Source organism: Eublepharis macularius, chromosome 5 (genome assembly GCF_028583425.1).
Source record: "Eublepharis macularius isolate TG4126 chromosome 5, MPM_Emac_v1.0, whole genome shotgun sequence".
Classification (NCBI taxonomy): domain Eukaryota; kingdom Metazoa; phylum Chordata; class Lepidosauria; order Squamata; family Eublepharidae; genus Eublepharis; species Eublepharis macularius.
In genome coordinates this window covers 103431613-103449304 of record NC_072794.1, presented here as the reverse complement: position 1 = coordinate 103449304, position 17692 = coordinate 103431613, and the positions used below count along the sequence as shown (strand labels likewise).

General features: G+C 42.5%; 1 protein-coding gene across 1 annotated transcript in view; it reads left to right on the top strand.

Annotated features, from left to right (window-relative positions):
• CPNE5 (copine 5) overlaps nucleotides 1-17692 on the top strand; it is a 222879-nt gene that overhangs the window by 166549 nt on the left and 38638 nt on the right. Inside the window, exons 11-12 of the mRNA XM_054981740.1 lie at nucleotides 11438-11479; nucleotides 12002-12077. Of these exons, the coding sequence (XP_054837715.1) occupies nucleotides 11438-11479; nucleotides 12002-12077 (118 nt within the window). The remainder of the gene's footprint in view (nucleotides 1-11437; nucleotides 11480-12001; nucleotides 12078-17692) is intronic.

Below are 17692 nucleotides of genomic sequence, written 5' to 3'. Positions count from 1 at the left end.
TATTTCTTCACAAGTATGTACATCATTTACATATAATGCTACTCCTCCCTCCTTTCTTACTTGTCTACCTCTTTTGAAAAAGTCGTATCCCTCAATCCTAGTATTCCCATTGTGAGTGTCATTCCACCAAGTTTCAGTAATGCCTATTATGTCATAGTCCCCTTCCTGTATTAGGACTTCAAGTTCCTCCTACTTGTTTCCCATACTCTGTGCATTAGTGTAGAGACATCGGAAGCCATGGGTTATATGCCCTGAAGTTTTTGTTTCTGTGCTTACCTGCGAGTTAATGTTTCCTAGCATATGTCCCACTCCCTGAAGATCTTCCGTGTTCCCTTCTCCAGTTATAGGCTTTGAATTTTTGTCTCTCTCCCTCATAGGATTTAGTTTAAAGCCCTCATTATCAGGTTTGCAAGGCTCTTACCAAACACATTTTTCCTACCCTCGTGAGGTGCAAACCATCTCTCGATAGAAAAGCTTCATTTCAAAAGCATAAGCCGTGGTCCAAAAAACCAAACCGCTCCTGATGACACCATCTATGTAGCCAGTCATTTATTTGCAGCATTCTTCTTTCCCTTCCTAAACCACAACCTATGACAGGAAGAACAGATGAAAATACAACCTGTGCTCCCAGGTCCTTAACCTTTTTACCCAGAGCCACATAGTCTCTTTTAATGCCTTCTGGACTGTGCCGGACAATATCATTTGTTCCCACATGTATCAGGAAGAAGAGATAATAATCTGCGGGTTTGATAAGTCTTCCTACCCTTTCTGTCACATCCTGGATGCATGCACCTGGTAGACAGCATACCTCTCAAGACGACAAGTCTGGTCAGCACACTTTACCCTCTCAGTACGGAGTCCCCAGTTACCAGCACATGCCTTCTCCTATATTGAGGAATGGAAGCTCAAGTCCTCTCATCCACAGGGACCTGAGAACTTTCTTTCAAGGTTTGAGGAGTCTGGGGGAGTAGCTCTTGATCCAGTGTTCCAGAATCGATATCTATGGGGAGATCCTGGAACCGACTGCTTCGCTGCCAAAGTGCCTCAGAAGACAACTTGTGAAAGGTTGGCAGAAGGGGAGGGGGGGGCCTAACACCTATAAGATGTCAGAGATACTCAGCTTCTAACAGGGCCTGCAAGCCAGACCCACAGGCTAAGAGCCCCAGGGCAAGATCCTCTGGTGAGGAGGAGCCTAATTCAATTCAAGGCTCAGCAGAGGGCAGGGCCAGCAGTCAGCCCCAAGCAAAACAGACACTCTCCAATTAGCAACAGTCACCCTCCTCAATTAGTTCCAACCCAGGCAAAAGAGACAAACAGAAAAAACACTTACTCCAACTGGTACCGCTTTGCGGCAGGCTACACACACTCACACACACACCCCAAACACTGTCCTCCCACATAGTAACCTCAGCTAATTCCCCCCAGTAGTTAAGGAAGGCAACAGAAAAAGACTCACTGCTCCAGCAGCTCCCTTTCCTGCTCCTTCCCAGAGCCCAGATGGCATCCACACATAATTGTATTATAGCAATAATTTGTATCTCAGTTGGCTTATTCATGTAGGAAAATCCAGTTGTGAATGATTGCTAATGCAATATCCATATATGTGTGTATGCATCCCATGAGAAGCCTGAATCTGCAAGGCTGGGTAAAAAGGGGACAGATAAAGGCTATCAGTGAAAGGGACCACAATCTTCCCTCCCCGCTGCCCTTCAGCCACAAGGTCTGCCAGCTCTCATTTTTTTTCTGGGCTAGTTTGGATTCTAATTTAATAATCACCCACCTCACAGGCATCCAGTTCACAGTCATGGCTAAACATGGAGTAATGTCTGAGACTTCAGGATCTGGGCAACCTGAAAACAAGACACACTACAGCGAATCTTCAGCCAGCCATGGAGAAATGTCATAAGATAGTACCTCTTAAGACCAACTACTCCAGAAACCCTGTGCACACTGCATATCCCAGCCCCATCTTGAATAGTCTGCCCATCCCCACCACTGCAGTTAACATCATGAGAGCCAGTGAGGTTGGGATTTAATCCAAATTTGCTGCCTCTAAATTGCTCCTCACATGTGCTGTTCTTCCAGTCCATCTTCTGTTCAACATGACTACATTAATAATATGTTTCGGTTTGACTTCCCCAAGGTTTTTCATTCTTGCCATTCATAACAATTTGTCATCTTTTGACTGCAGCGGTCTATTGGCTTTTTACTGGCCTGCATGAGATCTGGCACCGAGTGCTTATCTTTCTGTTATTGTTGAAAGCCATAAAGCAGGTGCATTTGAAGTTTTATTCTGAATCAACTATATTTAGAGTTGGTCTATTATTTGTAGAATGTGGAAAACCATTTACAGCTGTGGGTGAGGGAATAAATTGCAAGAAAAGGGGGGGGAAGTATGCTGTGTTCAGTGCAATAATAAAAATTGTAAATATCGTGACAAGAAACTCAAATGTGGTGAGAGTGTTGTGGCCAAAATAAATTATGCAAAGGAAAGCTGCAGATTTATCTCAGAACTTGGAATGTTTGGGTAAGGGATTAGATTGCTGGCTGCAGCGGAGCTTTGGGGCTATTGAAGGGAGACCTTAGAACATTCCAGAGGAAGAAGAGAGAAATAGTGGGGGTGGGTGAGAAAATGTGGGGTTGGTGCTTTTGTTGAGGACAGAAAAACAAATGCTGGTGGAAGGGGGCGGTATAAAGTACTACTAATAGCAGATTGGGTTCTGTGGGCACTAATATGGAGTTTCATTGATCCTTGTTCCTACATGAAAGGTGCCTAAGCTGTTAAGGGACATGGTGGCTGATAGAAAGTGTTTGGGTGGGGCCGTGCTTCAGTGTAACTGCTGGGATCTTTCAATCAGCTTTCCATATAGGTAGTAAGAGTATATATTTCCATATCATGTTGTTGTCTCCCAGGGAGTTGAAGGGATATCATGGGTACAAATCATCAGAGGTATGGTTAGGGGTAAAGGCCCAGAGTCTAGGTTCGGCAGAGGGTCCTCCAAATGCATGCAGCACAATTTCCCTGCATTTGCCTGCAGGCATGATCACACATGTGATGTCTGAGTCATTTTGCTGTGTGCCTTTGTGTAGAGAGATCAGGAGAGTACAGCTCAAGGAGTTGCAAGATGGTAGAAATGTGTGCTTGAGCCAGCAGAGGGAAGTAATCCTCCTGGACTAGATCAGAGGAGGGAGTAGGAGACCAGCTGGAGTGGCTACTCACTTCTGCCAGCCCAATCCTCTCCTCTTGATCAACACCTTCCACTGCAGGCAAACGATATTCGACAATGCAGAAATTAAGGCGGGTTGCGATGAACACCAGGACTGAACTTTTTTTAATCAGCGGAAGGACCATGGACCCCAAAAAATCACTGGACTGAGCAAGAATTCACTGGCATCCCCTTTCTGAACTCTAACAAGGAAAGTGAAAAGGACTTGGAGTAAGAGTTGTGAGCGTAGTAATGGGGGGGGGCGGGAATCCTGGAAAGAGTCCCTGCAAAGGAAAAAAGAAGAAATTGAGGAGTGGCATTTTTATAGTTCAGAATATGCTTTCTGGTTTACAGAGAGTTGGGAGAATTGATTGGAGTCTAAAGACAGAAATGGCATATCTATTTAGGATAGATATAATTGTTCTGCACAGTCCCTCTGTTTAGCCGCTAATGCCTCAGCCTCTTTGCCTCAGTTCCTTTCCTCAAATCTGTCTCTGCTCTCAGGCTACTTACAGAAATGTCCCACTTTTCACACATGAACTGGTGGGAATGTCACTGCTCTTCCCTCTTTCTATCTGCCCTTCTGCTTTTTGTGTATTGATCCTCTCTGGTCTCTCCACTCCAATATATTTTGGGAATTCCTAGTTGCCTGTCATTCTGTGTGCACACTCACTTTGGAATGTGCCTGTTGAACACAATGGGACTTGCCTCTGAGAAAATATGCAAACATATCAGATATGTTTATCTATGGAGATGGTGGGCTGTTTTGTATTCAAAATAATCTATGTATCTCATTTTTGCCCTGCCCTTCCTCCGAGGCATACAGGGTGGTGCACAAGGGTATACATTCTAGCCTCACAATAAGCTTAGAAAGGTAGGTTAGGTATGCTTATAATTGTTGCTGTCATCCAGTTCTGCTGGGTTTGGCTTACTTCTAGAATACTTTTATGATCCAATTTTCCCAGGTGAAGTAATTCACATTACCATCTAAAGTTGGAGGCATAAGACCATTAAGCTCCGAGTCTAAAGTTACCTAACTGCACCACTGCTTATCACACAAGCCAGCCAGTCCATGTGGGAAACTCAGTGAGTTTATTTGGAGATGTATGAATGAAAACGAAAATCTGCTTAGCACACTTCTCTTTCCACAAGCACTAGTGCAAACTGCTCAGCAACACCTAGTACTTCAGTATAAGTATCAATGAAATAACAATGTGGATACGGAACAATGGAATATACAATAAATTCTTTGCATGATTTAATTTGATTTAGTTTGGAAATTGGAGAGCGAGTGCAGTGTAGTGCTTAGAGTATCTGACGAGGATCTGAGAGATGCAAGTTCAAATCCCCATTCTGCTATGGAAGCTGGATGGGTGACTGTGGGCCAGTCACACTCTCTCAGCTAAACCTACCTCACAGGATTATTGTGTGGATAAAATGGAGAAGAGAATCATGTAAACTGCTTTGGGTGCTTATGATGTGCTGTCTTGAATGTGCAGAAAAGATAGTGATGATATAATCACTTTCACTTAGTGCAAGCAAACAATGAGGAGTAATTTTGATTGTTCTGCTTATGTAAAGACTGTTCTGATGTGAAACTTTTATGGGATCCAACCCATACTCATTTAGGGCACCTTCATGCACAACAGTTTTTTAACATGGAAACCAAAAAAATTAAAGCATACATGCCTTCTATATATTGCTATGCATAAGATCATAGCCATGGTAAGACTAGGGTCATCTTTTTGTAGCTCAGCCTTTTAGTCATCTATGCTACAATCGTTCTTCTGACTGTGGGACTTAGGGTCTAAAGTTTATTCAATGTGTTACCTAATGTACCATTAACAAGAGAACACATAAGCAAGAATCAACCTTATTTTATCATTCCTTGTAAAAGAACTGATGTGTTCGTATTCTGTTGACTAGACTACTGCAATACATTCCTTGAAGACTGTTTGGTGGTTAATGTTTATAGCACTTTTGGATTTTCTATCCTTCTAGCATTTGATGTGGTATGCCACAGAGATGATAACTGAATACAAAGGATAAGAGGACCTCCGTTTAACAATTTGCTAAGCAAAGCATTTGGGGAGGGTGTTCGATTATATTCTCCAATCTGAGTATACCAATATGCTGAAGTGTATAGGTGAATGATTCAAATAGTTTACCCCAGGTATTTCTGTGGGACATCTCATGTATATTGTACACCTTTAGCCTGAGCCAATATTAGATAGATAAATGACTCCAAATGTCGTTCTGTATCTGAGCCCATTCATGTGGAAACATGGCTTAAAGAACTCCCTTTTCCATCAAAGCCCTCTTTCTGTACTAGTTGATGGAATTTTCAGCGTTCTGTCTCTGAAACACATTATTTCTTTCTATCTTTTAACTTACTCATCTGCTTCTGAACAAGTCCAAACAGATTATTAAAATGACTTTTTTTCATTATCTTTGCAATTCCTGCACTGGATCTTTAATTAGTTTGTTTTGACTGCTGCGTGGGCCTTTCCCCCCATTTTAGGCAGTATATTTTTAGCTTTAGTTGCCATGGAAACATATGACACTGGGACCAAGCCAGTCGCAGATCAAGACAACGCAATCTTCCACTCATTCTGTTTCCTGATTGAAAGCATGCTTTAAAAATTAACCTTTTCTATGTCCAGTGGTTTAAATGGCAGCTGAGGAACGTGGTAGCTACAAATACTGACTATTTAAAGGTCACGTATTTGGACAGGTGTGAGAAATTGAAGATACCTATAACAGGGACTGGAGTTCTTTCCGATCTGCTGCCCTGTTCAATATAGTGTTCCAGACTCTACTGTAAATAGCCTCTAGGATGATCCTCCCCAGTTAGGCACATAGATACAAACTGTCTTCCAACCCCAACCCCAATGTCAGTCTTCATGGAGAGCAGATCTGTGAGATATGTTTGAGATATGTTTGAAGCAGCATGTTCCAAAGCAGTGTTGGAGATACTTCAGTATCTCTCCCTGTGATTGCCTGGAAGTCTTTAATTCACAGTGACCTGAAATTCTCTGCCTGCCTCTCCAGATGGACATACATACTGATTTTCTGTCCAAGCACTCCACCCCATCCCTTTCTAGCAAATCAAAGCAGGAGTAGTGTATTCCCTATACAGAAGATTGTCAGCACTGCCCCAATCTGGCTCTGCAATATGGGGCCAATACACATAGTCATTTAGGTGGGTCAGAGGCCCCAGTGAGGCCAGAGGCTAACCCCATGATATCCTGTCTCAGTCAACTAATTTCTGTCCAGAGAGCACTTCTACTTATGCTGGATCTTTACCAGTTAACAATGCTGACTGAGATCAGCATGTGGTATATATGGCTAATGCCATGCCCTGAAGTTAGAGTGTCGCCTTGTTCACATGGTGACTCCCCATTCCTAATTGTATTGTCTAATGCAGCATATTGTGTGATTCATTCCATGCCAGGGAGACTTTCAATAGCAGCCACAATTACAGTGTCATAATACAACTACCTACACTTTGGTACCAGGAACACTTCTAGCCTCTCCACTTCAAAAGCGTTTGTAGAATTTGAAAAGTTAGAAACAAAGGCAGATAGAGGAGGGGGCCAAGCAACTTGGTGAAAGAGAGGAATATGAACAACAGAATGAGCAGTTGGATTTCTTAGCTTCCACATGGCAACAGTTTTCTGTGTGGCTCAGAGGCATTTGCAGCAACAGTGGATCATCCATAATAATAACAGTAATAATAATAATAATTAATAACATTTGATTTATATACCGCTCTTCAGTATGACTTAACACCCACTCAGAGCGGTTTACAAAGTATGTCATTGTTATCCCTACAATAAAACGCCGTGTGAGGTGGGTGGGGCTGAGAGAGCTCCTAGAAGCTGTAACTGACCCAAGGTCACCCAGCTGGCTTCAAGTGGAGGAGTGGGGAATCAAACTCGGTTCTCCATATTAGAGTCCTGTGCTCTTAACCACTACACTAAACTGGCAGTATCCCCCACACTTTCCTTGCTGTCTCCCTGCAGCCATCATTACCCTACCCACCATCAGAGGATTTATTTGGGCTATTAAAAATCAATAATTGACACATCGCTATAGCATTATAATACAACAGTATTAAAGCTTGAAAAGGGAGGTGTGGGCCATGGGAGGCAGGGCAAAGAAAACAGCAAGACCTGGAAAAATCCACACCTTCCTATCCACAGTGGTACAAATACTTTGGCCACAATCTTTCAGAAAAGTTTGTTCTAAAGCAGGCTTAGGAAAGATTGCAGCAAAGTGGGGGGAAAGTCAGGAAGTACATGAATGTAGGAAAATGCTGTGGATATGCTGCGAAAAAACACTGCTCCTATAGTTCCCAGCTCAAACCCATCCAACGTATCATCAGTGATCTACAACCCATTCTGGAAAATGATGCCTCTCTCTCACAAGCCCTGGGTGGAAGACCTCTCCTTGCCTACAGACAGCCCCCCAACCTTAAACGACTTCTCACCTACAACCATGAATCGGCTAGCAGAGTCACCAACACAGGCACCAGACCCTGCAACAGACCCAGATGCCAGCTCTGCCCTCATATCTACCCAGGGAATACAATTACACGACCCAATGGCGTTAACTACACTATCTCTAGCTCTTACAACTGCTCATCCTCCAACGTGATATATGCCCTCATGTGCCGACAATGTCCATCTCTTCTGTACATTGGACAAACCAGCCAACCTCTGTGCAAAAGAATAAATGGACACAAATCTGACATTAAAAATGGCAACATAGAGAAACCAGTGGGAGAACACTTCAATCTACCAGGACATTCCATCAAGGACTTAAAGGTCACTGTAGTTCAACAGAAACCTTTCAAAAACAGAATCCAACGGGAAGCTGCTGAATTGGAATTCATATGGAAATTTGACTCAGTTAGGCTTGGATTGAATAGGGACTATGAATGGTTATCTCATTATCAGAAGTAACTGATTTCATTATCAGAAGCAAACTGATCCCATTATCAGAAGCTACTGATTGCATCTACTCCCCCCTCCACCTATATAGCTGACCAGTTTCTTCTTACCCTCCATGCATCTGACGAAGAGAACTGTGATTCTCGAAAGCTTATGTTACAGTAAAGTTGGTTAGTCTTAAAGGTGCTACTGGACTCTTTTCTATTTTGCTACTACAGACTAACATGGCTAACTCCTCTGGATCTATGCTCCTCTTTTGGAGCCATGGAAGAGCAAAAGAGCTGTATATAAGCAATGCTGGATAGAAAGATGATTGCAAAATCTGCATTTTCCTGTTTCAGTGAATGTCTGAAGCAGTGGAGCAAGTTTTTACAGGATCTGTTACCCAATGAGGTCTCCCTGCAAATTGGGGAGAATTAGTGTGCAAGGAAAGGATGTGAGAGGCGGGTAACTTAGGGATCTTTTGCAGCGATGTATACAAGGATCCCTTCCTCTAGGGAAGGGATCTGCTTTTTTCAATGAAGATGCAGATGTTTGATCAAAAGAGGTTTTTCTTTAAAATGCTAAAAATCAATTGCACACAAAACACACAGCACACACATTGGGCTAACTAGAAAAACAGGGAAGAAAGTTGAAGAGAGTTGCAGGGTTGGGCTTATAGTTACCAGGTCCAGAAGATAGAGGGCACCCAAGGGAAAGCAGCTTCACTGACCAGCACTTCAATGCAAGAAGTTCTGGCCACCATCCTGTTTTAAATGTGTATGGATTTTATTGTATTTTAATATGTTTTTATTGTATTTTGTATTTTAATATGTTGTTATCCGCCCTGAGCCCACTCGCGGGGAGGGTGGAATAGAAATTTGAAACAAATAAATAAATAAAATAAGAGGGAGAGGGGCTCAGACATGCCATATGAGGGTGTATGGAAGGTCCAGAGCACACACACTGAATGAGGCAGCGGGCAATTCAATTATACCGTGGAACATACCCTGGAGCAGTACTGCCCCAAAACAATGACTTAATGGTCATCTCTGGGGGGAACAAAGAATTGAGAAACTGTTTCCAGGGGGGGACAATGGATTGGGAAGATTTAGTTGAGCCTGAGAGGAACTGTAGGTGTAAAAAGATTCTTGATGACCCACTATGGCTGGATGGGTGAGACTATAAAGAAAAGTGGGTAAGGGCAGGATTGGAAGGATGTGTGGATGGATTCATTCAACTACTTCTGGAGACCTCCATTGTTCTATGGTTTTGCACTCCTCCGGGGCGTGGGGCTGAGAGTTAGTCTTACTTCACCTCTCACATTCTAGTACTTTTCCATCTCCTGCCCAACCAGGCAGCTTGTCTGTGTTTTAAACATATGAAGAGAGGGGCTTATGATATTCCATATTCATAAGCCTTCTTAATATGAGGACAAGTGTGACCACTAACAGATCTGCATCTTTCCAAGAAAATAAATTTGTTGCTGAATATTGCCTTGATTTGCTTGATAGCCTTAATCTTCAGTCACATAAGAGTATAAGCCTGCATAAATTTTGTATTCAGTAGTGCTGTCTAAGGATCATTGAGTTTATACCTGGAATTGCCTTTGGAATTGGAGGGGGGGGGATGAATAATTTCTTGGGTGTAAGGTGCCATCTATTTGTAACCAGCAAGGCAGCATTTCCCATGTGTGTATACCTTTGCTCCTACCAATGTCATATCATTGGTGTTATGTGTTGTCTCCTTTAACAGCACTTCTTTGTGAAGTTCCATTTCCTAGTTTTCCATCTCTGACTTGCTGTGGATCTACAAGATCAGTACAGATTTTGCTTTGAAGAAAGTCTGCTTTGCCTTTTCCTCAGAATCCTTTTGGCAGAAGTACTGAGGTTATCGGCTTGAGCACATTCTTTGGAACATATCCATTGCTTGTGGGGGGAAGTCATTAGTTCTGGGCAAAATCTTAAACTCGGTGCAGCTGTTTAAATGATCCTGAAGGGCTAGTGATCGTTCCATGCCAACTTCTGTGTTGAGCCATTCATAAGCTGTGCTGATTGACAATCTCCCCTTTGCCACTTGGGAATACACCTGCTGCTCAGCTCCTTGATATGAATGCAGCTGTTATCCTCAGATCATGTTGACTTGTACAGCCCCATTGCTACTTTCAAGTGTGGCTTGGCTGCTTGCTAGAAGTGTAATAGGAGCACAGTGCACAAAAAAGCAATAAGAAGACTAGTGCCCTACTTCACTGAAGATGCATATGTCAGTTTGCTGATTTTTTTGATCCTATTGAATATTTTGTTAAATGTGTAGCTGTGTAATGAATGTTTTTCATTGTTCTGGAGACATATACTTGTTGGGCTACCTGTGCCTTTTATGGCTTTCAGGAATACTAATCCTGACTGTAAGCTTTATTTATTTTTTTTAAAAAAATGTGGTCTTTTAAAGCCACCTTTGCTGCATATTTTATAACCTGTTCATTTTCTGCAGCTCACTGGCCAGAGCAATAATTTGGCTGGCAGACTGGCAGGCTTGCAGAGGCACTGAAAACATTTAGAAAGCAATTCCAAAGGTCACTGGGGATATGGCACAGTCTCTGCAAATGAGCTCCAACTGGAGCTTGAAGTGTGAACTGACTTCTGCTCACACCGGTGCCCCTGAGAATTCAACTGTCACCCATCAACATACCGGAAGCCACAGGCAAATTAATCACTGTCACTCCTCTAACAGGAGTTTAAAAAGTCAGCTAGCCAGGGGCATCTCTTGACAACAGTCTGACACAGTTAGGAGGGGGAGGGACATGATCATGGCCATTTCTTTAGCTTTCCCTAAGAGCACTGAGTTCACCTGGCATCATTGTCAGCTACAAATGTCTTTAGCTGTCCAGGTTAACTGATACAACACTGAAGTTAACAGACATTGTCACTGTGGCCCTACTAATTAATCACAGTTCAAACCAATCAAAGCTTCACTCACAGCTCCAGAACCAAAAGAAAGGGCTGTACTGATACTCCCCTCACACACACACAATTAAGCATGAAATGCCAATGAGGAGAAATCCGATGTTTAATTAAAAAATCCTGGCACATTTTGTAAATCTAAAGGAATCTACAAAACTTATATACAATCCCATCTTGGCTTCTTGTTTGCCTGGGGTTTTCTGTGGAAGCTGAATTTTTTTCTCTTATGTACAGCTTGACATATTTTTGCCGATGGTTTCCACAGAGAGAAAGAAAGATGGTATCAATAGAAAAAGCAACTTGTTTTGAGAATGACCTTTATTGTCATATTTTTCAGAACTATAAAAGTGGAAGTGTATGACTGGGACCGGGATGGCAGGTAAGTGGCATTCAAACTTTTTTATTTATTTATTTTTTAAAGTCTCAAATGTTGAGGGGCTGAGAACATTTGGACTAAAACATGCAGGAGTTTGTAGGCCTGTGGCATGCTTTAATATCCTTTGAAGACCCCCCAAAGAAGCAGAAACACTGCTAGTAAACAAGCACTCAGCTAGTGTAGCTGCTTGTATTGCTCTTTACATCTGCTGCTAGTAATGCTAAAGAGACTGAGAAAGGGAAGAGTCCTGGAAGAGTGGGTGACTGTCATTTATTTGGTGGACCTGTTGATATTATTCAGTTAGAAAAGGTGCCCATCAAAAAGTGAGAGTCTCTTTTCTGGGCCACGGTATAGCCTGAGGGTACCTGATGCAGCGCTCTTGCTGAAGATAAACAGGTGTGGCTATAGTGGGAGACTTAATGGGAATCCCAGGTTCCTTGCCCATAAGAAGGAAGAAAGGAAAGATACAAATGTAAAACATTAAGAAATTCTACATTCCTCACAGAATTTCTTTCCCACTAACAGCCATGATTTCATTGGGGAGTTTACAACCAGCTATCGAGAACTGGCACGAGGACAAAGCCAGTTCAATGTCTATGAGGTGAGTGACTTCCCTCAACATCAAGATAGAAGATACTGACAGTAAACTGAGAGAGCCTTTGAGTGTAACTTTGGGGATTTCCATCTTTTAGAAGAAAAACACCCCCATTGATCTGTGGCACAATTCAACTTGGAAGTTATCCAACACAAGACTCATTGAAATGAATTGTTACACCCATAGATCGGGGGTGTGATGGGGATACACGTGTGACCTTTACATATTTTCCAACACTGATATGGTATCCCCAGTCACGCGCAAAAAGGTGAGGGAAAAGCAACCAATTCCAGATATGCTACATGAAACACAACCCTGAGAATCCCATTGAGAGCAAATAAACAATGCCTAGTGGAAACTGCCCCTCTTAAAGCTAGATATCGCTACGAAGGGCTAGTTCAAATGGAGTACACCCAAGGATGTCTGTGTGGTGTGCCCAAGAGAGATACAGAAAAGGAGAGAGGGGGAAGGAAAGTGATGTGGTGGGCACAGGTGAAACAGGACGGGGGTGGCCTTAAAAGGGAAAAGAGCAGGGGTGTGCAATTGGATCTCACTGACCCAATAAAATGCCTGATATTTCTAGTATCAGGTTGGATTGCTAATATCCAATGGCACAAAGCCCTTCCCCTGCCCAGTATTGTCTTGAAGGAGGCAAGACAGCAGGAGCAGTGAGGAAGGAAGGAGACAGAGTGTTCCCCAGCTGAGCAGCAGTACGTGACCTATGAGGTGAGAGGGAGGCACTTCAAAAATTATCATTTTAATCCCTTTGTACGGTCAGAATGGGCATGATTATTATTTTCATTAAATTGGGAGTATTGTCCTGAAATTAATTAAAACAGATTTTTTTCTCAACATGACTTTCCAGAAAGTCATGATAACAATACTTCCAGTCTCCCAATACTGAATGAAAGTGATTGTCATGCCTTTCCAAACTTTCTAATGTGGAATTAAAATGATAACTTTTGAAGTGCCCCCCCTGCCCCTAGAAATGAGAGGAAGAGAGGCAAAAAGGCACAAAATGAGGTTTTGAGGCTTAGGGAGGGAAAGAAAATCTGCATGAAAACACAGGGCCGAAAGGAGAAGGTAAGGGGAGTAGGTTGCTGGTGGAGTGGAGATTGTTGAAGTAGAGCTCCAAATGAGTAAAGAAGAATGGGGGAGAGAGAACGGGGGACAGGACCATGGGGGAATTGAGGAAGGCTAAGAGAGGAAGGAGAGAGAAAAGGACAGACAGGAAGGCAGATAGGGAAAAATCCATACACTGCCTCACGTGAAATGTCATTGTAGTTGAGAGATGTAGAGATGGAGTCCCAAAGTGCCAGTGATGGATGAACAACCTTGGGGGCAAAAGTGAAGTGAAGTGACTCTAAAATGCCAGCTAAAATGATGTCCTTATACATTTAAAATTCATACCCTTTGCTGTTGTAGGGAAAACCAGATTTTCAGGGTATTTGAGGTATTTCAAAAGGGATACTAATGGAGCAGAAGATGAAGTTTTCTGTTGATTAAGACTTGATTGCCAGGCAGGTCTGTGTTCTGAGGGGTGCTTTGGAAGGGAATGGAATGTAAAGTTATAGTCTCGCAAGCACAAGCAGTTTGGTCTTGAGGAGATCCCATGGACTCACAAGACCTCTATTAGAGCCCTGTGACAGTTTCTCACAGAGGACCTGCTGTTTCATCATGAGATGGCACGTTATTGCATTCAATTCCTACCATAATTCTCTGGTTTTAAACCAAGATAGTGCCTGCCTGTACCTTTGGTTGCATAGAACCTAAGAGTATAAAGGGCTCTGTGTGTAGCAGAATGGAAACTGCACATGGGCATTAGATGAAGTAAGCGAAGTAGGTTTGTCATCAGTGTCTGATCAGCACCACTCTAATTTTTCATGGAGTTTTGCAGGCCAGCAGAATTGTGCCCTTTATCTTCAGTGGTATCATCGTATTAGACCCAAATTTGCACCACTAGCATTATGTCCTGCCTCATACTGTTAGATGGGAGGTGTGGGGTGATAAACTGTATCCATATTTTGCCTTTTAAAAACAACCAAGGGAGATTGTGTGGTGCAGCACCAGATAAGAAAAGCGAATAGCCTTTCAATGCACATAATGGGGATATTTCTCATAATGATAATACAAAATACTACTACTGTATATTTTCTGCCAGATGTCACAACATTTTTTTCATGTGGAATATAAATAATTTCAGAATATTGCTGTACTTAACCCCTACTGCTATATCCTTAAAGGCTGAGGCACTTAGCCAGTGTTTTAGATTATCATCACGAACCATTCCTTGACTCTTATAATATATTGCTTATAGAATCTGGCATATCTCAAAATAACTCCTGCAACCAGCTACCCAAAGCAACTCAGATTCCCTCCCTCATCCTCCCCTGCTATAATATTATAATTTTTTAAAGGATGGATTGCAGTAGGTCTATAGGATTGAATAGTAATCCTAGGAAATGAGATTCTGCTTAGGATGGAGCTTAGAGGACAAAGTAAATGATTAAGATGTACTGAATAACGCGTGCCCAGATTAACAGAAATCAACACTATTGTTTTCTACCAGTTGATGGCACAGCCTATTTATGGTTATTTTTTGAAATAATGGCCAGGTAAGTAAGAAATTTAGGCAGGAGCTGTCTGTGTAAAATTGGGTTTAGGTTTGCTATATTTTGCTCCCTATCATGAAGGAGGAATCATGGCCAATTTTGCACATTTGATTTCAATCATATTCTTCTACTACATGCATTTTTAACTCAGCAGGAGAGGCATCAGCAGGACTGAGTTATTGCATTTGGACTTAAAGGCAGGAGTTATTATTGCCTCTCTTAGGGACTGGGAGGATCATCCCCTTAAGGGAGACAGTGGAATCTTTTCTCATTTAAGTGGCTAATAAGCTGGGGGATTGTTGCATTGATAGGGTTTCACAGTGAGCAAAATAAAACGAGCCAGCAGGGTTGGAACTCTGGTAGGAGAGGCACAGATTTTTGCACTTTGCTATACTGTCAATTTGGGGCTCATGTTGCATAATTAAAATTAAGTGACAAACTTGCATTTCAGTAGGATATTGCAAAGCTACCTCAGAAGACTATAAAGAAGTTGCTGCGCTGTTGAGCTGCGTGTCACTTCAACCAATAAACTGCTACTAGTCATAGAAATTTTGTTGTTGTAGCCAGCTGTCACGACATCAGTAAAAGAATGTTGACAACAATAACACATATTCAAAAGGGGAAATCAACTAATAATAATAATAATAATTTCGATTTATATACCGCCCTTCAGGACAACTTAATGCAATCCCAAGAAGAATTACTCCATTCTAACCCTGTTGATTTCATGTTAATCTGTACACTTGCATTTAGCATTAACAAACTCAAATACAAGAGTATTCAATATTTTAAAATAAACTCGGGGTCTTCTTTTGTAAGAGGTCTAGTTTTTGCAGTTTAGATGAGTGTGCTTATTAGGGTTGCCAGTTCCAGATAGGGAATCTCCTGGAGATTTGGGGGTAGTGCTTTGCCATTTTCTCCAGGGGAACTAATCTATTATGTCTGAAAATCAGTTTGAATTCTGGGGGAACTTCAGGCCCCGCCTGGAGGTTGGCAATTCTAGTGCTCATCCTTGCAGTAGTTCTGAAAGGAATTTGACTCTTACTACTTTTGTTGTTGGGTAGCTGAAGACTGCTTCCTGAGGTGCTCCCACTTCAGCAGCAGCAGCAAACATGGTGGAAGCAAGCAGGAGTAACATCCCTACACTCTGTCTGTCCTTGCACTAACACGGCTATTGCCATCCTGCCCGCCCACCATCTATCCCCTTTTGGTTTGTGCAGAAGCACCAATGGAGGTGACAATTGTGCAATGACCCTCTGCAGCCTAGTAACACCTCGTTCCCCTTCCTTTTCCACTTCTCAGCTGAACCATGGTGTACAGCTATAGTGTACAACTCAGCTAGGAAAATAATAAAAACTCTTTAAAGAGCTAAAGGGGGTGCAGTTTCAGAATTTAACTCTGCCATATTGGCTGCAGGCAGAGCATGCACATGGATACTCTGCCCATAGACACCAGCAGTTCCTCCTGTGAGCCAGATCAAATGAGGGTTTCCTTTGATCCACCTTGAAAGGAAAAGCTCCAGGAGGCCCACAGGTCATGCTCACAATGAGCAAGATGTCCTGTGGAAGATGCCTTCCAATGTGAGGGCATTCTGCTCTCTATTTAGGGGGAAAGCCCTAAATAGAGAGTTTGCTATTTGGTCTGATATCAGGCTGTGTGCTGCTAAGTTGCATCTGCTTCAACAGACAGAGACTGAGGTTGCTTCTACATGGACTTGCCTATCAAAATTGCTACAGGTTTTTTTTTGTGTGTGTGCTTCTGCATAACTTTTGTCATGCATTCTTTCCCTTTCCAGCCTCTTCTATGATTTTCTCCATTGTTTCCTAATTTGGTTTTATTGTGATCTATAACTATTTCCAAAATTCTTATATTTGTGGTGTTTTGCAAAAGACAGTAGAGACCCCCTCACCTCTGCAGGAGTATACGGCATACCCTGCAGCTGTGGACAAGTTTACATCGGGACCACAAAACGTAGCATCCAGACAAGAATAAAAGAACATGAAAGACACTGCAGACTTGGGCATCCTGAAAAATCAGCAGTGGCTGAACATAGCCTAACTCAAACAGGACACAGTATCCTATTCCAGGACACTAAAATACTGGACAACACTTCCAACTACTTTGTCAGATTGCACAGGGAAGCCATTGAAATTCATAAGCATAAGCACAATTTCAACAGGAAAGAAGAGACTTTAAGAATGAATAGAGCATGGTTTCCAGTCCTGCAAAACACCAGGCTAACAAAATACTCTACATCCCACAATAGCCCTGCAGAGAAGATTAGCATATCAAGCACCCATCCATATGCAAAAGAACCTCCTCAGGATACAGTGAAGCCTCCCTCCGTTAGCATTCCACACCCTGGGAAACTCTTACAGGATGACTCAGCCCAAACCCACCTTCCTGAGTAGATATAAATTACCTGCCAACATCTTCTCCACACTGTGACACTGAGAGATCTCTGTCTTTTGGTGCTACAACTCTGAAGATGCCAGTCACAGCTGCTGGCGAAACATCAGGAACTACAATGCCAAGACCACGGCTATACAGCCCGGAAAATCCACAACAACCATTTTTTCTTTTTCATTTCCTTTTTGCGCATTTACCCCTGCATATGACTATTAGCAAACAAGTCTGCCTTTCAGTATCTGAGTTTGCTACTTTGAGTACTTTGATTCCAAACAGATAGAACATAGCAGAAGAGAGGGGCTCACTTATCTTCTGGCTTTTTAAAGGTCTCTTCAGCTGTACAGTTACCTGAGCTTAGTCCCTGCTTTCCTGTCTCTGCTACTGAAGCCCAGATTCATCCCAGAAGTATTCTTCACTGACTGGTGTTAGACACACTGGCATAGGCAACTTCACACATTACAAAGTTGGTGGACAACACAAGGACTTTAACAGTGCAATCCTAGGGGGGAAGGTGAAAGCACCCTAAGAGCCAACTAGGAGTTTCGACAGCATATCCTGGACTTAGGCTGGTGTAATCTCCCCTATGATGGTGCAGGGGTC